This window comes from Malurus melanocephalus, unplaced genomic scaffold (genome assembly GCF_030028575.1).
Source record: "Malurus melanocephalus ecotype Western Australia unplaced genomic scaffold, MMel_1.1 scaffold_214, whole genome shotgun sequence".
Taxonomy (NCBI): Eukaryota; Metazoa; Chordata; class Aves; order Passeriformes; family Maluridae; genus Malurus; species Malurus melanocephalus.
In genome coordinates, this window is record NW_026623446.1 from 1,207,861 (window position 1) to 1,233,321 (window position 25,461).

General features: G+C 37.6%; 1 protein-coding gene across 1 annotated transcript in view; it reads left to right on the forward strand.

Annotated features, from left to right (window-relative positions):
• The window catches only part of CFAP99 (cilia and flagella associated protein 99), a 54,508-nt gene that overhangs the window by 22,840 nt on the left and 6,207 nt on the right, over window positions 1-25,461 (forward strand). The window contains exons 6-14 of the mRNA XM_057374050.1: window positions 1,257-1,437; window positions 5,994-6,074; window positions 9,134-9,199; window positions 10,002-10,061; window positions 13,491-13,579; window positions 15,730-15,934; window positions 17,655-17,796; window positions 18,958-19,109; window positions 23,576-23,781. Of these exons, the coding sequence (XP_057230033.1) occupies window positions 1,257-1,437; window positions 5,994-6,074; window positions 9,134-9,199; window positions 10,002-10,061; window positions 13,491-13,579; window positions 15,730-15,934; window positions 17,655-17,796; window positions 18,958-19,109; window positions 23,576-23,781 (1,182 nt within the window). The remainder of the gene's footprint in view (window positions 1-1,256; window positions 1,438-5,993; window positions 6,075-9,133; window positions 9,200-10,001; window positions 10,062-13,490; window positions 13,580-15,729; window positions 15,935-17,654; window positions 17,797-18,957; window positions 19,110-23,575; window positions 23,782-25,461) is intronic.

Consider the following 25,461-nt stretch of genomic DNA (forward strand, 5'->3'; position numbering starts at 1 on the left):
AGGGACCACAGGGATATATTTGAAATCAGATTTTGATTCAAAATATTCCATTGTAATGATTCTAATTATAACAAATGCTTACAGTAATGTAAAGATACAGATAGAGAGGATGAATATCTCTATTCATCCATGCCCGCACAGTTCTTGCACATACACATTCATGCAGACTGATGCTTGGGCCTCTGCTTGTTTAATTAGCACCCAGYTTATTGGAGCTGTCCTCCACAGTCAGTTACATTCAGTGTAATGAACCCACGTTTTGCCTGGAAGTGGCAAATGTAAGTTATAAAAGAACGTTAAAGACCAGATTTGGTTACTGGGTTTGAAACATCCTTCAGGGGGCTGAGGATGCAGTGATGAATTCAGTCAGTTCAGTCGCTGAAATTCCTTTAAATGTGTCTTTGTATTCCTCTTTCTAGTATCAGTGAGGTTAATATTAAGAGTCTTATTTATTTTAGTGGAGCTTCTTTACTTGCATATGTTACTTGCAAGCCTCACCCTGTAACCCTGTAACAGTACTACCCAAGATAACAGTCATGTAAACATTTTACTGTAAATTTCCATTGTCATTTGCTTTTGAAGTTCTGGGAAAGTCTCTTTGCATGTGTTATGTATAAGGATAGAATTTATACAGAGGAAGAATAACTGACATGAAGCTGCCACTGTAATTAGACTGCGATACCCTGTTTGTGTTTCACCTTTAATCTGCATCTGCCTGACAATCTTTGGAGGAAGTCTGAACCTTATAGGCGTCCAAATCCAAACACAGAAATCAAAATCTTCTTGGCTGCCCCAAGGGCTCACTGAAGGTTCATTCACCGAACTCCTTACATCTTTCTAATTTTTTATTAGAGCTGCCTGTGCTTTAAGATTGATCTGCTTGTGCTCTGTTGGTACATGTGGCAACATTCAGACTCTTCATCTTGATATRTTAAGTGTGTAATCAGCCTGTGACAGCTGCTCTTCTGATGCCTAATCTGGTCCTGCCACAAAGCAAACTGGCAAGATAATTGCTTATTCTGTAAAACCTGTGGCTATTTCACCACTAATTATCTAGATGGAAGCATCTATCAAGAGGTGAAGCTAGTCTAGCTTCACAGTCTAGCTAAATCCTGAGTAGAGATTCATAGGTCAGTTTTATTAAAATTGAATGSCTGGAAGCATTACAGAATTTGCACCAATGCCAACCTCATATACTGTGTGCAAGTTTGCATGAAAGAGAAAAACAAAATAAAATAATTTGGTTTTATTTGAAGGTGGCAGCCAAAAGTGCAGAAACTGATTGAAAAGCTCACAGATAAATTAAGTAATCRCACCACCACTGTCAAGACTTTGAGAGTCACTCAGCCAAAGGAATTTAATTTGACCGTACCCAAACCACGTGCYGTTCCTTTACCAACGCCAACACCTCTGCCAGTACTGCCAAAAAGCCAACCTGTAAGTTGATTTATTTTTTGAAAGACACTAAATTTTGTGTATGCTTATGCACAAAATCTTGGTAGGGGACTTAATAATCTCTTTGAAGTCATTATAGAAACTCTACAACATTTGACAGATTGAAAAGAACTTTGTCAATTATCTGTGTTACTTAAGGTCAGACTCCTTAAAAAAAACAACAAACTAATTATTTTCGTTTCAGTTGTGTAAGCCATTTATTGGTCAGCCAGAGAAAAGGGAAAAATTTGGTTTCTGTTATTTTCTGCCTTCCAGAAGTAGAAATACAAAATGGTTATCAATTGCTGATAGCATTGATACAAGTGTTTTTGATAGTCCTTGGTTTTRTAAGATGTTTGCATTGGATAATGCACTGATAGGGGTAAGAAAAGGACAATCAAATGCAAATGAAAAACTTTTATAAAATTATAACTTCTGCAGATGAATTCTCATTAAAATAAACAGAGAAGCATTATCACTGGAAATGAGATGGACTCTAGATTTGCAGCTGCTCCTTGAGGGTGGAATTTTATTTCTGATTGTATTAAAGCTGAATCAATAAAATTAAGGGGTTTTAGTTTAAATTCGTTGCTCATGTAAGAATTAGACTAGATATATCTTTGAAATGCTATGTTGTTATTTTACTCATTATCTCAGATTGTGATTTAGTTACCCTGTTTAGTTACAAATCACATACCCACAAATGGTGTTATCTCACAGGTATAAAGCAAACAGGATCTGGGATCAATCTGCTATGATTAACTTAATAAAGACTACAAAATCATCTGTATTTAAATGCAGTGGGAAGTGAGCTTAGACGTCATAGATTTGGGCATTATCTGCCACCTTGTATAAGTACTTCAGGTTTTAAATAATACATGTGTTGAATGCTCTTAGAAACCATTTACATCTTAGGATGGCAGAGCAATTTAATGGTASTGTGTTATACAGTTAATGGGATTTTACATTGAAACAGCTTAATACCAGGCTCTGAAAAACTGCATTTAATAACTACTTAATCAGTGTAGGAATGAGTCACGTTGCTGTCATTTTAGAACTTTATGCTGTGCAGSCCCTCTTAGAATAAATTTGCTTTAATGCAGATGCATTTAGTGAATTTCATTTGTGTTGTTCAGATTATACTAAATTTGGGTTACATTCTGGCCAGGTTTGCAAATGTAAAGCTTGTGTGAATCTAAAGCCATTAGTGTAGTAGTGATATATCTTCTAGTCATTCCTGTAMCTCTCTCAGCAAATTAACCTTCACTTTAGTTTGCCATATTGCTATCAGTATCACCAATTAAACACCTTGAAATGAACAGAGACAGAAAACACAGCTCAGATGGCAAGAAAGGGTCAGTAAAGTGAGAGCCAGCCAAGGGTGTGGCTCCTGCATGGTGGAGGGCTGTAATTCAGAGGAATGCACAGAAATAAAACTCTTCCAGATTACATCCCATAATCTGCGGCAGAAATGTTCTCATCCATTTTCTCACAAAGGTGTTCATTTTATGAGATTCCCATTTTTTAGTCACGGTTTTCATGCACTYGTCAAAGAACTTGTCACGTGGTTTATCAGCAGGGACTATTGTAGTCACTACCCACAGTTACTGCTTGACATTGGAACAGCTTTACAGAATTATATGGAAGCATCTGSATTTTGAGTAATAAGTTATTGCATCCCTGTGGTGCAATTACTTCATTCTGATTAACACARTTATTATTTTAGGTGTTGCTTTTTAGTATTATTGTATTTTAGACATTTCTTTCCAAGTAATTTGAGGTGTGYCCCATACACTGGATTCAGGGCACTGCCTCACAAGGGAGGGCTGGGCTGTGGGTTATTGCACAAGGCAGGGAGGTTGTCTTACTGACCTACAATGAGATGAAATTCCCCACTGGCCTTGGAAAATAATGTAAGCCTAGAAGCTTTAGATAATTATTCATCATCATATACATTCATTAAAAATGGGGGTCACTAAGTAGAAAGGAAAARCATTTTAATTTTGAGATTTAATAATGAAACAATTCACTCAAATATTTGGTCTAAAGGTTGTAAATTTATGTCTCCACTGGCCTTGGCACACACTCACATGGATGCAGACACGAGTGCCCATATGCATGCATACATTCATAAATATGATTCTACAAATAAAAACCGGTGCTTAACATTGAAGTTTGCAAAGGAAAAAAATGAAGACAGGTGCATAAAGTTGATAACTTGCAAAATTATTTGGACACATTTAACCTTATTGGAAATCTTGGCCTAGAGTAACAAAATCCATTATTAATATCACCACTATACTAGAATAATTATATTAGGCAATTATTTTATTTTTAGATTTTCTGTAAACCAGTAGAATAATTTWAAAACTAAAAAGACTATAGTGGAATGTTATTATAACATCATTCTGTCAATTTTAATGCATTTTTTAGATATTTTCTCTATTATTTTAGCTGTGCTTCACGAACGAAGTTGCTGATTTTTAAAATAATTAAATGGATAAAATCATTTAGCTGATACAGAGGATTTTATTTGCAAATATACAGACCCAAAAATATATTTGTGGCCTTACCTATAAAAATAGAAACCCCTAGTACAATAGCATTGTATTGGCTTGTCATTGCCCATCTTATGACAGTAACTTTAAAAAACAGAAGGGTGATAAGTACCAAAGTTCAAAGTGATTATTCATTYTGTTCTTCCTTAAACCGCTTGTGGTATCTACTCCCTAAATAAACCTCTTGTTAAAGGATGTCACACAGACTATGTGAGGCTGACCACTGCCTGGAGAGGGAAAGCAAAGTTGTTATCTCTTATTTCCAACCCCCTTTTTATCACATTTGGATTAAGTAGGTACAGTTTGGCCTTTTTTTGTTCTCTCCATTGCTGGAATTTACAATTTAGAGTGACTTTTTATCCTCTTCCAACAAGTGGTAAATTGCTGTATTGTCTGTCTGTCTATCTGCTTGGTATTCATCCCTTGCCGAGCCAAATCACAAGGCTAAGAATGTTTTTGAAACACCTGATTGAAAAGGCTCCTCCTTAAATTRCTTGGAATAAGCATAGGAGTTTCTGAGGAGAGATTTTCAGCTTATTCTGGCAGATGAGTGCAGTTTTGCAGGTAAAGCAAGAGTAGGAAAAAGAGTGAAATAAAGTGATACTCACTGCCTGTGRAACCCTTTGCAAATCCTCTGGGCTTTCATTTCTCTATCCATAAAAGTGTAGCAGAAATTTTTAGATACGGCTGGGAAATACTTTCACTTCTGCTTCACTTTAAAAGCTTACAAAATACTTGAGCAGTCTCACCAGTGTATTTAATGGCTTGTGCATTTGTTTCACCTGTAGATAAGGATGTCACATAACAAAGGCAGTGGAAAGTCCATCAGATTCATGATTTTTTGAAAGTATTGTTCATTATATAGTTTCATAAAGCTACATGGGATTCCCATGTTCCCTGAACTGACCTCTACTACAATACAGAATATATCTTTTCCTCATTAATTCTTGCATTAATTCTGTAACTTCTAATTGATCTAACACATTTTCAGCAAGWTAAATATTTAGGCAGATGTCCAGTAAACTGTCAGACTGTCTCACCCATGTAGGAAGGAGACACCCAGTCTTTTTTCAGAGCTTACCCTGGGCTAAATTTATTGCTCAAGCGAATACAGAAATCTCCTCTATGTCCCTGGTGTCGTGCTGATCCAATTGACAGCCAGTCATGTCCTGGTCATTTTAGCTGACATGTGATTACTTTCCCAAATCTTTGACTAATCCTAGGGAACCCTCTGAGTACTCTACCTCCAAATATTTAATCCACACCTCCAAATATTTAATCCACACCTCCAATGGTTTTCCCTTACAAGTACATTGGGGCAGCTCTGGTAAACCAGAGCAAAGGCCTGTTTAGTCCAGTGTATTTTTTTTAGCACTGCTTAAACACCGATGTCTGGGCAGACCAGAGGGATGGGATATCTGCTGCTTTTCTCCAACTGCCTTCTCTGGKTCTCACCATTGCAGCTCAAAGACCTTCCCAGTTACAACGAAGTTCCTGGATATTTATTAAACATCAAAGGATTTCTCTTCCCTGAACTTCTTTGGAGTCTATAACTTTTTGCTCCTACCACMCAGTGCCAGAGAGCTCCACAGCTTAACTTTATTCAGCTGCTCTATCTGGCTGTTGTTGCTGTGAAACTGAAGTTTATGAAATGGCAAACAGAACTGTTCCACTCTGGCAACATTTTTCTCCCTGTGATAGGGCCCATAGGATTTATTATTGCTTTAGCTTCTCTTGTACTAGCTCCAAATTTGTCTTTCGTTCTGGTCTTTTGACCAGGGGTTATGTTATATTGAACAGGACTGAAAAGCTGGGTAGTCCCAACTAATTGGAATCTGTCCCTGTCTTGTAGAGTGGCACTCATAGAAAAGAATCAATATTTTAAGAAATAACTGCTGCTGTTCTATGGTAAAAGTGAATGAGGATTTTTTTTCCCTGCAAGAATGTGTCATTTGGAATGTTYTATATCCCATATTCTAGAGATTTTATCTTTTAATATAGGTTCCTCCAAGCACCTATAAGCCTCCAAAGGAAAGAAAGCAACTAGAGGAAATCAAAACAAAAAATCTCCAAAAAGCAAATGTAAGTGTATATTTTTTTTCTTGTTCTATTCTTTCCTTTCTTCTAAACGGGTTCTTCTGTATTATTTCATCTTCACAAATCTTGAAACTCTATTTGAAACATATCTGCTTTTGCACCTAAATAGCTCATGGCTTTTTSTCTAGAGTTATCAAGTTTGTATCCTCTATTCTGTTCTAGCACCCTTTTCCCATCTCCTTTATTTTATTATTAATTGTCCAAGACAAGGTTCRCCTTTTACTCACTATGTAAGTACCATGTGAGAAATTTTGCAAGCAACCATGTAGCAAAAACATGATTACTTTGTTTTCTTCACAATGGTTCTTCTAGGATGTGTGGATATTTAAGGTATTCTCTTATTTATTAAGGCTTCAAATTACAAAATAAGTTCAATATTTTGGGGTTTTCTTCTCTGTAGTAAATGAAAAATAACCATGTCATTCACTGATTTAGAATATCAGCATATTCTGACTTCTTTTTTGTGCAGACTCCATACTCTTATGTATTCTTCATATGTGCCTTTCAGCAGGTTGAGAGTGGGAAGTCATCCTGGTTTGTGAAGAAGCAGAGTACATGGTCTGTGYGTTAAGACAGCAGAAGAGAGGGCCAGGAAAATACAAACAGACCTAACTATTTGATCCAAACTTTGACATGAATCTTRTTCAGTGAGGTAGCTCGTAGTTAAAGCAGGTTGTTGTTGTTTTCTCCTTGGAAAGGAATTAATTAAATGTCCACTTTCTTTTCCCCTTCCCACACTGCAGTCACCATATCCAATCAAATAACAAATATAAACTTGATTGAAAGTATGCCATGTGGCTCCTTTTTATCAGCACTCTCCCACCCCATTCTGAAAATGCCCATCTCTAGTTTTCACTAGCCAGCACAAGTCCATTCATTGCTGTTCTGGGCTCTCCTCATGTCCATATGAAAGGGGCATTGGATTCTGTTCCTAAACTATAGTGAAAGCTTTAATGGGTGACAGATTCTAGGGCAATAAACTTTGTATTCCTTTTAKTGGTCCATCACATTACCTATGCTTGATGTTTCATTATAAAACAATACAACATTGTTTCATCCTTTTATAATTTCCATATTGTGGGGAAAGCACATTTATTTGTCTGTGCCTGTTTGAATGTTAAAAACTTCCTAGAAAAACTGGGAAAGAAAAGCCAAATATCACAGTGCCTATACCATGAAAAATCTATGACAACTSTAAAATCACTTAACAACCAGCCACATTCTTCAGTAAAGAAAATGCATGAATATAAGAAACAAAGAAAAACCACCASARAAATTATAGCTGCAATAACAGCAGSTTTTGTCACTTCTGGAATGTTATTAAAGGCATCCAAAGCATTCACAAAGGTCAATTCCCTGGACTGTTTGCTAAGCAAGCTGAAATGATGGGTCCTAGCAGAAATATGCATGAAAAGTGCCATTTGTTTCATCGCATTTTTGCAGAAGCTGTAGCAGTAATTTTRAGAACCTCGTCTGAGCATCTGTGAGGAGCGAGAACACTGGAAGAAGAACACTCTACACAGTTACAGAAACACTGATGTTATCAGCTGCTGCCCAGAAAGCTATCAGAACATCTAGTCTGCACAGCTTTAATTAGGGATTTGGTTTGCAACCAAAATAAATATCCAAAAACTTGAAATGTGGTTGCCTGTCCTTCCCCATTTACARTGGCAGGGAAATTACTGCCTGGGGTGTGCCTATTGAATCAACCWCTGGTGCTGTGATCCCCTGATCATAATCTCCTAATGTAACTCAAAATCAAAGCCATTGTTTGTCAGCTGTCTGGAAACAGTTACTGACAGTGGTACTGATGTGCCATGGATAATTATGATGCTTTTAAATTGAAATCTGGATGGGCAACTTGTTTTATATGGGCAGACCTATCAAAGGCCTGATRTGCTGGGCAAAGGATGCCTCCAGACAGAACTGTGTAGAAAATCAGTACTTGCTTACTTTGAGTCTTTTATCAGGGATGAAAATTTATGTAAATATTAAGTCAAGCATTTAGAATCCATCTTGGGACCAGTGTTTTTCATATCCTCATTAATGACACAGATGAAGGAATTGAGTGCACCCTCAGCAGATTTGCTGGTGATACCAAGCTGAGTGGTGCAGTTCACACACCTGAAGGACAGGACACTGTCTAGAGGGACCTGGATAAGCTCAAGAAGTGGCCCATGGGAATCTCTTGAGGTTTAACAAGAACAAGTGCAAGAGGCTACACCCGGATCAGGGCAGCTCCCAGTGTGAGCCCAGGCTGGGGATGAACAGATCCAGAGCAGCCCTGAGGAGGACTTGGGGGAGCTGTGGGTGAGAGGTTGGACATGACCCAGCCATGGGCACTCACAGCCCAGAAACCACCCTGTCCTGGGCTCATCCAAAGCCCCTTGGGGATTGTGCCCCTCGGCCCTGCTCAGGTGAGACCCCACCTGCAGTGCTGCATCCAGATCTGGGGCCCCAGCACAGGAAGGACAKGGACCTGCTGGAGTGAGTCCAGAGGAGGCCACAAAGATGATCAGAGGGATGGAGCACCTCTGCTATGAAGAAAGGCTGAGAGAATTGGGATTGTTCAGCCTGGAGAAGGGAAGGCTTTGGGGTGACCCAGTTGTGGCCTTCCAGCACCTGAAGGGAGCCCACAAGAAAGATGGAGAAGGACTTTTTACARGAGCAGGCAGTGACAGGGCAAGGAGRGATGGCTTCAAACTGAAGGARGGTAGGTTTAGATTAGATATTGGGAAGAAATTCTTTACTGTGAGGATGGTGAGGCATTCACACAGGATACTTAGAAAAATTGTGGATGCCCCATCCATGGAAGTGTTCAAGGCCRGGTTGGATGGAGCTCTGAACAATGGGGGTTAATAGAAGGTGTCCCTGCCCATGGCAGTGGATTTGGAACAAGATGATCTTTAAGGTCCCTTCCATCCCAAGCCATCCCATGATTCTGTGAATATATTTGTCAGGGCTACAAGGCTTTTTAAGACATAAAATTATTCTTAGAGAATTTAAATGTACCACACTCTTCAAGTTAATTGTTTTAATTTTAGGATCTGCTCCTGAAAGCAAATACTAACCTGTTCAGGTGTGCAACCATCAAGCCTGAAAAGAAAAAGGTATGGTGCAAAATATATGCCTAAAAATCCCCCAGTATGAAGATGAAAAATGCCTGGAGAGAAGATATTTTCCCCATTTTCTYATACTTCTGGTGCTGCTTTATTATTTTCCTGATTTTGAGACAAGCAACTTTTCAGTGAAACTGCTCTGAYGAGTCTCCAAACTGGCAATATTTCTCTAAATCAACATATTATTTTTCCATTAACTTTTATGCCACGAGCAGCCAAGCTGAGGGAATAATGGTCCTGTTCATACAGAATCCTTACTTTGGTTGATTCCCAGTTCAGAGTTATGTCACCAAACTATGTATGTAATATATTCATTTCAGCATCAGTGCTGCATATTCTATTCACTGTGTTCATCCTCATGGTACCAGACAGTTTCACATCAGTATCTATAGTTAACATCATTAAATTAATAAGCAYCAGTAGAATTCTACCACAAATTAATAATTACATGAAGTTTGCTTTGACATCCTATTTTGTACTCCCAGTATCTATTTCAGTTAAAAGCTGAATATATTCATAAATAAATGTGTAATATTTCATAGTCAAACAAAGAATCACAGTTACTTCTTAACATTATTTCAGTCAATATTTGGACCTGCCTTTGTATGCTCATATTCCTACTAGGTTGGGTGTACATAGCAAGTTTTTCTGGATATTACAATTCCAAAATATGCCCCCTGTGTAYTTGTTACTCTTAGTCAAGTATTATTTTTGATAAATATCTAATATATTTTGCTGAGTGATTGAAAATTTGTTTCTGAAATTAAACATGTATTTTTGGTTTCAACTGCAGAACATACATGAAAGCATGGAGAGTAAACCGACATTCAAGGCACAACAGATCCAAAGCAAGGTGAGTAACCTTTAAGAAACTGTTGSCAAATGTACTTGAAAAATTGATGCACATGCAAATCCTGTGGTGATGGAAACTCGAGTGGAATTCATGTTTTTTACACTAAGGTCTGGGGCCAGGAGCATGGATGGATTTGGTCTGTGGCTCCTAGATTTTGTCCTACACACCATTAACAATCCATATTGCTTTAACAGTTTTCAGTTACAAAGGGAGAAGATTTTATGTAAAATAGCAGGAAATGAGAATTGTCCCCAGCAACAAAAGAATTGTAAACCCTTGTTTTAAAAACTCAGCACAAGGACAGAAGAATCTTGCATCAGTACATTGCTGTTTCAAAATGAGATCCTAAAGAGTGCTGAGCAATCATTCCAGCTAATGGCTGTCTGATACACAATACACAATCAGGCTGGATGTTTGCCTTGTTCCTTCAGACACATTCTGAGGTCATGAAATCCACTATTCTGATTGCTTCTCTTCTAGAATTTTCAAGGGTCAGAGAATTGTAAACATGGAAAAAGAGCTGTTCAGCCTCAACAGTGTAACACATGAAAACTCACGTTGCTGTTTCTGTAATAACTGCACTACAGATAATCTTCAGTCGTATATTGTTCAATCTGACACCTTTCATTTGTTTCAAGTTCTTACGTAGAATAATTTAAAGTGGTATTGTGCTTGTATTGTGATCTCAAATATTTTGTGAGCAGGTCTACCTACTCTTTAAAACTATGTATTTAGGTACAACTTATAAGCACTGTGGAAAGAYTGATTCTCTGCTTGTGGGACTGAGCATCTGGCAAGTATTTCTAAAGCCTGTCTGGCATTTATCACACACTGAAGTTATCTTTAGTAACAGTTATCAGCTACTCAGTCTGTTTRCTTACAGTCCAGCAGCACTTAAATTACAGTAAAGTAATAAAATCTTAGTTCATTTGCACAAAAAGAAGGAGAAAAAATCCCCAAACAAGGAAATATTTACATTGTTAAAACAAGCACACAGGACCTATAATTACATAGCCTCGGTTTAAAACTCTGTATATTCCACTGGCCTCTCTGATAATATAAAATAATAAAAGTTTAGTGCAGGCTAACAAGAGTCAAACCATCTGCCTACATTGCATCAAGAAAAATATGGATCTGGCATCCTCTGGCATTGATCAGGGCCACTTCTAAAACTTGCTGGTATCTCTTCTAGATGCATAAACAGTTTTATCTTGTCTAAACACATTTGCCTTAAAGGTTAGTTAGGTGATATTCAAGATGCTGCTGTAACTTTCAAGCAGAGATAGGGATATTGTTATTGACTTTTGAAATACTTTCTATTCCTGTTGCCTTCCCGCCTGTGCAACTCTCTGAATAGACAAATCCTAAGAGGAAGGTCTATCCAAGATGTATATAAAAAAAWTTAATCTATCTTCAAATTAATGAAATTATRTAATGTTTTAATCAACYAGTATTTTGTTTTCCTCTTTTCAGAACACCCACAGTATATGAAATATATATTTTTTTTCCTTTCAGAGACATTTATTGTGTGTAGCAGCAATTCTTCCTCTTGCTGTTCCWAAGAATCTATTCATCCTTTTCACAGGGAGAATGAGACAGTACAAATGCATCATCACTCTGTCTCAGTCTGCCTCTTGCTCATATCGTCTTTTCTCTTTACATATTTATTGGTTTTGGTGAGCTATTGCACGTTCATTAGGTGGCAATAGTGAATACAGTATTTTTCCACAGGAATTAGCCTGTTCTGCAGCTTTCCCAGTTATTTCCATTTTCTCATGCTGAAAAAAGGGAAGATATCTCACAATAGGAAGAGAATGAGTAAAATTCAGAACTTCCTTGATACGATATGACATGGAAAAATCCATTCAGTTGTTTTACTTATACCTGCCTGCATATATCTTGGGAGTCCTAATTATTTTGTCTATATTGCCTTATTCCTGTTTCATTGTCATACAGTCATATTTCTGGCCAGTAAACTGAAGTTAAAGGTATTTCATAATCATTCTTACTTCAGTTCTTTATCCAAATTATAGTTGGTAAATACAGAACATGAAATCTGTATACACAGAAAATTGTCAAAATTATGAAACATCTACATGTGTCAGAGAAAATGTCTACTCTAAAGAAACATTTTATGCACAGTACAGGCATAAAATACTAACTGTTCRTATAAAGAAGGCTTTGAGATGTGTTGAGAAGCCGATCAAAAGGTAGAACATGGGGCATTAAGAAGTCAAAATGAGTTAAACGAAAGAAAATACATTGGTTTGGATTCTTCAAGTTGTCATCATTTTGTCAAGAAACTGACAGGTAATTAATTTTTGTGCATTAAARTATGCCATCTGTGTAAACACAGTAATTTTACTTAATGAATTCTAGGTGATGGAATATGTTTGCTATCCTCAACATACCTAATTAATATAAATTATAAAGTATGCTTTTTCCAGTTAGCTTATGTATTTCARAAGACTGCAGTTCATATTTGTGCATACAATATTTGCAGTGTGTAGCTTGAGTGATTCTGTGCATCTGTTTCTCAGCCACTCATTAAGTTATTAAATTGGAATTTAAATACGTGTTTTGATTCTAATCACAGAACTTGTCTGGTTTTAAGTCAAATGTGTTATGATTAAGCTTTGTTTTCTGCAGGAATGATCTCAGTTCTTATTCCAGCAGCACTGCTTTGCCTTGGTTCAGATCAGGTCTCTTATATGTGCCTGCAAAGGTGACCCATTTTTTCTGAATACCCTACCTGTTCAGGGAACAATTTTAACTGGCAGAGAAATTTATCCCTTCCTCCCTCAGTATTGAGAAGTTTTGGGAGTCAATTTTAACACAATACTTTGAAGAATTACAAAGCAGCCAAAGATCTAGTTCAAGCTACACCATGAGGCCTGAATGTCTCTGAGAACTCCACCTCTACTATTTAGAAAACAGATATGGCAATGGGAGATTCCAGTTGTCTTGGAAATACTTCTAAGTTGCAATAGTGGTTATTTATAAAATGCTTCTAAGATCTTCCTATGAAAGGTGCTGCTTATGTTTTACTTCACTGTTTTGGCAAACTGGCCATCTTTGAGAGAGGCAGTTTATTGTCTTTGTCCAAAACAGATGGWATCCCTTTGCACAATGTATATGAGCACTGGAAAATATGAAAGGAAGTGAAGACATTCTATGGGATTTGACATGGTCCAAGAGTGATTACAAATTTATAATCCACTTGGGGGACTTTGCTGATTTCTTAAGCAGCTTGAGTGGTTTATGAACAGCATGCAATTTCATTGTGAATGTCAGATTAATGGTAGATGAATGCTTTAAGCAAAATTTATGCTTACTTGGGTCAATTTATTTAACCCACTGAGATGTTTTTATACTCTGTTTTATGGTTTACATTACAAACTATGGAATATACTTTCCTTTTCCTGACAGATTGACAATATACCCATTAAATTAAACACGGCGGCTATTTTGAGAGAGGGTGCCCTCTACCAGAGGAAATTGGAAGAGGAGCTCAARAGGTATGACYACACCCCACCTAGGATTGCTTTTCACATCCCTGGATATAATTAACCACATTAAAAATAATTGAGTAAATACTAGGTAAACTAAATTAATGAATCTGTTGTAAGGCATTCTATTGTATAAAAACATTTGACAAATGAAGAGAGAAGTGGATTGAAGAACAAGTCCACAGTAAAGTCATTCCTTTTCTCTCTGATTTAGCACTCTGGCGAGTGCTTGCACAGTCCAGTTTTCCAGACTAAACACTGACCCAAATACACACCTATTTCTGTGTCCTTCCAAATAATTTCATGTATCTCCATTTTCTTCAATGGCTGTGGTCAACTGCTTGCCAAGTTTGATAGTTGAACTTGTTTATGTGTATCTAAAAATACCTGTCCATTTCGATCACAATAGGCTATAGCACACTAAGAATGTGCTGTTCCTTAGAGCAAGATAAGCCAAGAGCTGAGAGTGACAGCAAGACATGTAAGGACAGTGTCCTCACCGGCAGCAGCTCCATGGTACCCTGGCAGGCAGCAGGGCAGATCCAGGGACAGMCAGCAGGGTCAGCCAAGGGTGCAGTGATTGCTACGAGAGTCCAAAGGGCCGAGTCAGGGCTGAGGTCCAGCCAGGAAGCCAAGGCAAGAGAGCAGCGTCAGCTCGGCCCCAGGCTAGGGCAGGCTTTTCCAGTGCTTAGGCAAGGACTAAGGCTGTTCTCATGGGCTTCAGTGTGTCTCCTGAGAAGAAACTACGCACAAACCAACCAGAACTTTTCATAACTCTTCCTCACACTTTCTTTTCACTCCAGTCCYATCCAATGTTACACAGTCACACTGCAACAGAGCTGTCTTTGAACACAAGCACTGAATCCAGGGTGGTGGGGAAGGGGGTAATAAGAGGTTGCAGGTCCCTTTGTGCATTTAGGGATATAAGAAATCCTGACATAAGGATTCTTCTGGCATAAAGAATCCTTATTCAGCAGCACTGTTTTCGGAGGATGTTGGCTAGGGAGAGCGTGAATCCTAGATGGCCACTGCAGGTTGTGTTCTATAGCTAGAATTACAGAACATTTTCACTAAAAAACTTCACAAAGATAAAACCTATATCATGTCATCTTGCTTTAGTATTATTTCTAACCCATCTGGCTTAGCAGGCTAAGCACCAAATATTGTTAGCATTTTAAGTCCTGGAAAGGCTGTGTAAGTTTGGACTTGGTCTTTGGACCTAGCAGGTTTTTGTTCATGCATCAGGTTTATAGTAGGTAGATATTATACATCACTCAGGTTCTGTTATCAGCTATTCATGTCTATTGAGGTTCTTCCATATTCCACATGCTACTGCTCACTCTAGCTGGCAGAATTCGCCCCACACAGCAAAGGAATAGATTTGCCCTGGAATTTGRCACTGTTTTATATTAATGAGTTTTAATCTTCAGCTGCATTTAGCACAAAACAGATATATAAAGATAAATATATAGAGAGGTATACATAGATATATCACATGTGTATCATTGGGGAGTGGCAGTAAGATACAATTCACTCCATGTTTGTGTCTCTGCCCTAGTTATTGGCTCATTCCCTCCTCTSCTGCAGGACTTTGATGGGCCTGCCCCAGGGCTTTGCTATGCTTTTCTCTCTCAGCTGAGCACAAAAATAGGGATGTGAYTTTGCTTAACAGCTGAATACTTCTTTGTCTCATTACCACAATATTATTTAATAGACAGAATACCAAACAGTGTTAAGCAGAAGTTTGTTGTTCTCTGTGTTGAAGCAGACAATAAGATTGCCAAAGAGAAAAGCTTTTTCTTTCTACCTCTAAGCAAAGCAGTCCTCTTAGAAAATGTACAAACCTTTAGGCTCATTCTCTCTGCTCCTTACAAGAATCTGTACACAGCTAAAGTTTGCCCTCTCTTGGGGCTTTGTTGGAAAACTTTCAGGTCCATGCCCTCATGCACKTTCTTCTGGTCTGGCTTTCTCAGGCTTTCCACATAGAAGGAACACCTCTTAGACTGGAATTATCTGTTAAGTGACTTTGTGATGACTGCCTTTTTTCTCTGCAGAGAGCAAACACTTCTTATCAAGGCTACYGGGGATGTTTTATGAAGCAAGGCAGGGCTAAGAAGCCAGATTCCTAGAATAGTGTACTCCTTTTTCCTCTCTTGTAGAATTGAAAATTTGCAACAAGGGGCTGGAGACCCATCTGAATTCTTGGAATGGCAGAAACAGATGCGTGAAAAAGATTTGGAAGAGCAGCTGGCTGAGATTGAGTGTAGGAGGCTTCAAGGAAAACTGAGTCATGAAGAGGCAKTTCTAGCCCATCAGAATGTAATCCAAGAAAATAAGAAGAAAGCTGATCTGTTGAGAGAAGAGGTAACACATACAGGGATGCTCAAATTTTGCTGACTTTCACACTTTGCAAAACCTACCACAAATGATACCTATTATGAGAAGGTGTGAAAGGTACGGTATGCGGTCTTTACTCACTGGAGTCTGCAAACAAAGGGAAAAGAGTGCTATAACTTCCAAATACAGCAGGGTTTATACATTCAAGTACCTTCTGCAAGTGTTTGATTTGATTAACACTTACGAAGTAAATTGAATAAAAGCAGAAGGTCAGAGCACGCTCCCCTATATTCTGTCATTATGCAAATCCTTTTTGAACAGATACTGAGATACTAAGCACAATTAGCAATGACATCAATAATATATAACCGATTTCCTTTATCTTGTTAAAATGAGAGCCACAAATATGAAAGAATTTGTTTTCTTAAACTGATAGAATTCAATTTTCCTCATATTTTCTGACACGCCTAGATCTCTCTTAGGGGAAAATTCAGTCAGAGAACCCTTGGATCCATCTACATGGAAAACTGAGTATTTATGCCAAGAAATATTTTCACACTGTTTTCAATCTGGCAAATCACAGTTTCTCAAAATCCTTGCTAGATCTTCTCATTATTTTCACAAATCACATTATATTTCCCTAGTGCTTTTCCTACAAACTAATAGGTAATCAAGAATCAACAAATACTGTAGATTTTTAACTTTTCATAGCCACCATCACAGGCTTTTCTATTATTCCAGTTTGTTGCTATGCCCTGTAGGCCAGTAGTTCTCTCTTGACCATCTCACAAATGTCTGTGCAGTGTCTCAGCAACATAAAATGTGACCACAAGTGCACAAAATTTTCAGAAAGACCATGTTACAAAAGGAAAATTTGCTTAATGAGTTCCATTTCTTTTTTGGCATTGAGTCTTCATGTTTGTTTAGMAAGACTGTCTCAAGAACTTAAAATGAACCCTACTGTGTACAACTGAGCATAGTGTGGTTGCTCACACTCATTCCAAAATTATTGCAATCGTTTTATTCATTTCAACTTCAGAGCATATGTGTTTTGTTTGTTAGGAGATATATGTCCCAAAATTAATAGATTTTGAGATATGCAAACAAGACTTGCTCTAACCTGACCAGTTCCAGGYAGCTCCCTTTGCTGTTTAACAGATGCCAGCAGGGCATTTTATCCATGTGCAGATTTCTAGACATGCTGAGCACCAACTGCCCATTCACCAACAGCTGTCATGCTGAGCCTTTCTTTTAAAACTCTGGTCTACCATCTAAAACAGGAAGAACAAGGAATCTACTGTGGGAGAATCTATTTTCCTGCTTCTTGTTCCTTTCCTCTGACAAAGAAAGGARCATGGTACCCAAAGGTGGACTTCACATTACAGAGCTCTGACTTAGGCCCAAGAAGTTCCTGCAGGCACACAACCAGCAATACATTAGGTTAGCACACTTCTTGCTGTCTCACAACYAGATCCAGAAATTACTTTCTGTCTACTCTTGGAAACATGTAGGAGAGAATAATGGAAAATAGCAGTACAAATGCCATGSAGGGCAGTTGTGTGTAAATAAAATATAGAGAGGGGAGCTTAAATCTTGGYCTCTATTCTGTCCCCAGTCAATGTCCTTTGTTACTTTTGTGAATGATGTAATAGTTTGAATCCAATTGTCCWTGCCCTGTTTCAATTATTTGAGGCACTCAGATCACCAATTATCAGGAGTTGTATTCACCTGTTTGTTTGTGATTTAGAAAGCAGAGCTGATGAACCTGTATGCAGAGAAACGTCTACAGGAACAGAAAGAAATTAAAGAGCTGGTGGAACAGGTCGTGCAAGGACACAAGAATGTAAAGCAAGTTAAAGCAAAGATCCAGGAATACAAACAACAGATAGGTATTTATATATTGCCAGAAAAATGAGAGATTACACTAAATATCCCCAAATCACTTCATCGTTCTTTTAGTGGACCAATTAGAATTTTTACAGAAGGGAAAGTTAAATTGAGGGAAAGATTCAGGCTATACATTCCCATGAATGTATGAATATTAATTCAGGAATCAGCTAGTAATGGGTAGATCAGAAATTCTAAGCTACTGGTCATGGAAATTACTCTTTGTTTAAATGGGAGACATACMTCATTAATGTTCTTCAACCAGTTTCCTTTCCATCTAAAAGTAGCACATGTAAATTCCTCTTCTTTTTGTCAAATGAAGTTATGAAGCTCAGATTTTTGTGATTCATATTCTTTTTGCCTGGCAACTGCCATGAAAGAATCATGGCTCCAAATTATTGTCTTCTCCAGAAAAGACCATGGAGAGAAGAACACTGTAGCTAAGGAAAGAAAAGTCATCTTTGGAAGGGACAATATCACAAGGGAGACGGATGTCACAAATGCAAGATAGACGAGTCATTGGGATGAAGGGAAATAATGTTATTCATCATACCCTTAAAGAAAATTCTTCAGTTAATGCATTAGCCATTAAAGCCCAGGCTGTTCAGCTACCATGGCTGTACATATCCAATGCAGTGCCCTGTTAACACCTACTGTATGAACTGACTGCCTGGGCAGTCAGAAGTGGGAATATTTTGGTGATTAGGCTTTTCTCTGCTTGTGGATCTACGTTCACATGGATTGAAGCAGGCAGAGAGCGTTAGCCACCCRAAAATGGAACAGCAGAGCCTACCAGCCTTTGCAGTTCAGTCATTTCTAGGATATACATAGCTTGAAAGACTATGAATGTTTTGTACTGTATAATATCCTTTTATTAAGTCATGAAACAGTGTGCACAAATGAGAACAGATATTACAAAGCAGTAATTCAAASTGTCTGTGTATGTATATAGTACGTTTATGTGCTGAATAGGATAGATGGTGGAGGTGGGAAGTACTAATTTGTTTCTTTAATGATTCCTCCCACCAATGCCAGACTATTCCCTCAAGTACCTTTAGATCAGTATTATTATCATTATTCATKAATGTATATGAATTTTCCTCCAGATGGACTACTTGTTAAAATAGGCAAACAGCTAGCTGAGATTAATTCTTATCTTTTAGTTCAGCAAGTTTGTGAAGAAAGTGAAGAACTTCTCCGGCAAGCTTTAGAAGAAGAGGAGGACAAGCAAAGGAAAAGATATGAACTAATTCAACAAATACGGGCTATTGAGTCTGTTCCTAGCATCAGACACAAGTTTGTTGACTTAACAGAGGTAAGCTCAAAAGGAAAAACTACTGTTTTTACATAGATGTGTGCTGTACATGTTTCACACATTCGGAGGGATTGTGTACTGCATGCAGACATGTTACAGTACGGATGGATTAAGTACAAACTGACCCCATACATGTCATATTTTGTCATATTGCATGACAAAAGTTAGATCTAAAATGGAACTTTGACAAAGTTTATAAAATGAAAATTTTATCAAGAAGAGTATTCTGATGGCAAGTGAAATCTTAGTCCCCTTGAACCTTCTTTGAATTTTGCCTTTGAATAGGATCTGAGTTTCCCAATATCTTCCAGAAAAAACTGGAAAGTGATTATAAGATGCTCTATCCATCTTCATAARTTCAAATATTTATCAGTCCTGGATAAGAACTGAATCAACACAAAGTTTGGACTGATGTATATTTGTTCATATTGCTGTGGTGATGGCCATGGTAATTAGCAGAATTMATTTCCTTTGCTTTCAAAACTGTCAACATTCAGGTATATGAAAGAGATTGTCAAGAAAACCCCAAACCTTCTGAGCTGTTATGAATGTACTATGTAAATGACTTGTGTAAGTCTTAATTTTAGTAACTATCTCAAACTTCTTTGACTTGCTGTTGATGCACAACTGATATGCCTGAGATTGGGCTTTGCAATGCCTAGACTTMGGCAACATCCAGAAATTTGTTGTCTTAATTGTTAACTTAATCAGAAAATACTGATACAGTTAAAATACTRAAAATACTTTCCCATTTTTCTTGTCCACACTGACAGAAGAAAAACATTGAGTAATATAAAATGACACTAACAATATTAAATAATAGAATACTATTGGGTTTTCTTATTCCTTTCCTTTCTTTCATAAGTACTCAAATAAAGAACACAAACCCCCCCATGGCTAGTCCACACAAATCATACAGAAGGAGCAGGTCTTACTTCCATGGGGCTGTCAGAACAGTCAAGATGATGCTTTGTTTTTTTTTCTCCTGGTCCTCTGAATGGAACTGAGCCATTCATTGATTCCAAAGCTACCTAACTCTCTCTGCAACCACAAGATAAACTCCCTATCTCATTTATCAGATTTTAGAATGTTTTTAATGTCAAGTGTGAAAGTAGTGAACAAGAATAAAATCAACTGCCCRGATATCCCATCTTCCTTTACTTCTTTGGTTGCCTCCATGGCTGCTGCTATTGCTTTTCCACTTCTTTTCCAGCCAAAAAAGGCAATTTTATTTATTCCAGTCCAGACTCCCTACACCCATTTGTGGTGAATGTTACTCAGCCTATTTGGAAAAAGCAGGGGAAAAAAAAAAAAGTACAAAGAATAATTGTACACCACAGACATAGTGAACTGTCTGCATGGAAATGCCWAAAGGAAATAGTCCAAGATGTAGGTGCTCTGCTGCTTCAGATAGTTTCACATTGCACCAGCCCTAAATAGACTTTGGTATGGTCTCACTGCACATTTGTTATTTTGATCACTCAGTCACAAGGTGTTGGCTGCAAAGACATAACTGATGTAGTCAGACATGGAAATGTCATTACCTTTTCTATCACAACTGTAAAATGGTGCAAGTCAAGGGAGAGGATTCTGYCCCTTTGCTCTGCTTTAATGAGACCCCAGCTGGAGTGCTGTGTCCAGCTCTGRGGTCCTCAGGAAAAGAATGACATGGAYCTGTTAGAGTCCYGAGGAGGGACACAAAGATGCTCAGAGGGCTAGAGCAGCTCTGCTGKGAGGAAAGGTGGAGAGCTGGGGTTGTTCAGCCGGGCTCCTGAGAGACCTTACAGCAGCCTTTCATTATATAAAGGCACTTGAAAGAAAGATGTTTTACCAAGGCCTGTAGTGACAGGATAGCAGGAAATGGTTTGAAATAGAAAGAGGATAGACTTAYATTGGACATAAGGAATGCATTTTCTTACAACGAGTGTGAAGAGCCATCGGCACAGGTTGCCCAGAGGRGTTGTGGATRTTCCCATCCCTGGAATTGTTCAAAGCYRGGCTGGATAGGGCTTCAAGCAACCTTGAAGCAAGTTCTTCCTGGCCAGGGCAGGGGGTAGTACTAGCTGGTCTTTAAGGTCCCTTCCAACTAAAATCATTCTGTGATTCTATATCACAACTTCACTGTTCCATTATACTGACTATTACAGTGAATTGGCACACTTCCAGTGATAGCTTGCCCACGTTTTCTTTCTATAAAAGGCCTTTTCAGGCTTAGTGCAATTAAGTATTTGTTCACAAAATTCTCCTTCATTCTCATAAKTTTTAAGGTACCAGTTCTTCCCTTGGAGGCACTTAAGTTGCTTTAACACCAGCACTATCTACTGCATGATTATAGACCTTTTCTAGGAACTACTTGACTGGCTTCACTGAGCATTTTTGAAATGCAGACACTCAAAATATTCAGCTTCTACACTCTATGCCTCGAGCAAATTCTCTTTCATAGACATGTTTGATGGCTGCTTGTCAAACTCAAGCACTACCACTGATATCTATGTATATATATACATATATGCCCCGATGCAGAACATTTCCCTTTCACTTCTGAAAGTGAAYTCCATGGCCATTGACTAGTTTAAACTAGAAGCAAAGTAGTACATYACTTGCTATTCACAAATCACTCTAAAGTGAAAGCTTAGGAGATCACAGAATCATCAATGCTGGAAGAGACATTCAAGATCATCCAGTCCAACTGTCAACCCAGCACAACCATAACACTACTTCATTAACCTATGGTACTACAGCTTTTTCAGACATGTAAAAATAAAGACTGCATAACACTGAGCTTGTTCACCAATTGTCTACTGATGSTACTGGTGACCATTGTTTAGGTGACTCGGAGACATGAGGAGCATGAAAGCAGAAACCACTGACACAATACTGCACAACTGGCCTTTAGGTGAAAAACCAGTGATGATCTCTTCTAACTAACTCAACTTTTGGAGCTTTAGGAAAAGAAGCTATGGAGACCAAGACTGAAGAGAGACTCTTGGAAATCTTATACCAAAACTGGTTATTTGTCATATTCTGTTCTGTGGCTTTATTGCCCCTGGTCACTTATGACCCACTCTTCTTCATCTCTCTTGGCTTTCCATCTGCTTCATGGATCACCACTCAGAAGAGCCAGAGAATGATCAYTGGAGGACAAGCACCTGACCAGACTGCTTATATGGCATCCCAGACCATAGAAGAGAGAMTGAATTGCAGTCAGTTCTTGAAGACAAACTGAACAGCTGAGCATCTACCTATGATGGAGGATCCATCTCTTTTCCTGTTTCTTTTCCTTCCCCTTCATGTTCAGTTTTGGGAAAAACTCACAAGCAGAAAGGTCCCTACTATTCTGTCAACATCTCAATATTCAATAAAAGGGTTTTTTTTTTTTTTAACATGCTATGGTACCAGCTATGCACCAAAACTGTGTGCCAAAACTATGTTAAAATAAACAAAATAATATTAATTGGAGTGAAATGGATTAAATTTTGCAAAGAAAGCTACACTGGAGCTCAGTATTTGTGTGGGTTTATGCAAATTTTCCATACATGCAGGTGAAATGAGATTGTAGCAAGGTGAGTGTTGCTCTTTACTCCCACGTAACAAGCTATAGGACAAGATGAAACAGCCTGGAGTTGCACCRGGGGAGGTTTATATTGGGTTTTTGGAAAGATTTCTTCCCAGAAAAGGTTGTCATKCATTGGAACAGACTGTCCAGGGCAGTGGTTCAGTTTCAATACCTGGAGGTGAGAAGTGGCACTTAAGGACATGGCATTTTGGTAAACTTGAAAGAAAGGAAAATGATATATAAGAGCAAGGGCCAAAACTTAAAGTCTTCACAAAGCTGTTTAGAAATGATCCATCTTTGTTTGCAAAATAAGGTGCAGAAGTCTCTCRTTAGATCTCAAATCTCATTATCACTCACACTGCAAACTGGATGTTAAAAAGCCTTCATTAAACATTCAGGTTTGAATATTTTAAATTTTGGCATTAAGAGCTGAATTTTCTGGGTACAAAGCATTTTTTAGTCCTAGTCATTTCAGATAAAAATAGATACCATTATAGATCAAATGCCTACTTTGGAAATAGATAAATACAAAAAATACATTTTTTTTAGTGTAAAGTCTGTTCTGGTTTCACACATTTTTAAAAAAATAGTTTTACACATTTTTAAAATTCAAAAGTCTAATTAAAAGTCAAGTAGAATTTTTTTGAGAGCAAATATATTGTATTTACAATTAATCTTATATATTTTTCAATACTTTTTTCTAAATGTTTTATGAGCACACATATGAAAGATAAGCTCTACATTTTATAAGCAGTTTTAAATACCAGTTAGTTTAGGACTATCCCTATATTTCCAGAAGTCAGAATATATTCAGCATTAATTGGAACACAATCAAAATATTCTGGTTTTACTCATTTACTCTCCTCTTGGTATTTACAGTGTTATTTAAACCTATATTCCATGTCTCCAGATTGGTGGCCATGGTTTATTTGGAGAAATGTCAGTAGTGGAACTACGTGAACGCCTCTCCCTACTCAAAGAAGCACAGAAGGCAGCAGAGGAAGAGAAGAGAGACCAGATAATTCATGAAAAACAAGCTAAGGAACAACTTATTCTAGACAAACTGGATCGGATTTCCCAATTCAGAGCAGAACTTGGACGAGCAGCTGCTTTAAAGTCAGTATAAAACAGCGTGTGACATTTTAGACATTGCAACTTTGTTAATATTTTGCCAGCCCTTGAGGAGAAGAACAAGCAGAGAGCAAAACACAGCCCTTTTATAAATCAGTATGACTTTTGTCAGGGATTACACYGGGGCCACGATTTCCTTTTAATTCTTGAAAATCATTTTCATCAGATTTAACGAATCTTTTTCATCATTTATGGTTGAAGACACTCCATAGGCTAGTGTTGACAGTATTGCCCCAGGATTCAGAGCCAATAATGTATATTTAGAAAGAAGTTTTGCCTTTCTTCTGTTCCCTTTCAGCTAATCAGAACTAATTTGATGTTATTAGAATCATTCTATCTTGCCACTTAAAGTTGTTTCTCGTTTTCATCTAAACCAATRTTAGGGCTGTAGTTTTCTTCCTTGAATTTCATCTGTAATGTGAGAATAAAGGTCTTATTCTAGAAGTTAAAATATTTTAGGAAGAAGATTTTGAGATAGCAATAATAAGTTACAAATTGAATACATTATAGCAGTAGATAAAAGAGGAAATTATTTGCTTACAGACTCTAATCAAATTTTGCATTATTAATAATATTTATTATTAATTATAATATTTATTAATAATTGTCATAAAGGATCCATAACCATCACAAATGCCGAAGAAAGGTGCCTTTAAAACAAAGGTTTTAAAATCTAAGTTAAAGTTATTTACAGATAAAGCTGAGCAGGAAGAAAACCTGTGTAAGACTGTACAACATGGCACACCATTTAATATTATACCATTTTTACTGCTTCTTAAATATTTGCCACTGTTTTCTTTCAAATTGTCTTTCATCTTTTCCCTTTTGTGGCTTTGAGAGGCAAGTCCTTGTCTTGCCATATTTATTTTGCAAACTGAYGTTCAGGCTGACATTCAGAAGATATATTCTATCAGGCTACAAACACATGTTTTTAGACATGTCTTAGATCCATATTTTTTGCCAAAGGTGGCTTCTCAGAGTTCAATCCATGCTGTTCATTTATCATCCAGTTCTASGTCTCAGTTACAGAAGGCAGTATTGATGTATTCTTTTAACTAGTTTTCACTAGTCTCAGCTCTCATTTGGTTTGTTGCTGATGGTCTCCAGAGACTGTGCTTTTACTATGATAGTACTTAAGAAGATAGTTTAATGTATTTAATGAATCAATAACTGCAGCTGCAGTAGATTGACTGCACAGATCAGTGACCTTCTTTTCTATGGCATATATCAAGAAAAGATTTTGACACTTAAGAACATGAAATGGAGCTGGAATTACACTCTCGTTGCTAAACATTCAGTGTTGTGAAAGCCTGTGGGAGTAACTCAAGCCAATGCTTCCTACTAGAGACACAAACTAAGCATTAAGAACTTGTGTACTACATAAAACCTGTTTCACTAGTACCTGCTTAAACAATCATCTGCTCTGCTAGATGTGCAGTCTGTGAATTTTGTATAGGGCTGGGTTCCTTTAAACTAGAATCTTTGGCTKAATTCAGAACTAAAATGGTTCTGATCCTGAAATAAGCTGTGCTTGAATGAGAAGCTTTGATTCACTTTTTGTTCATTTTGTCATTTGAAATGGTTTTTAGAACAGACCAGCATGCAAAAGATAGTAGAATCCAAATTAAATTATACACTAAATTTCATGCTTCTGAATCAATCAAT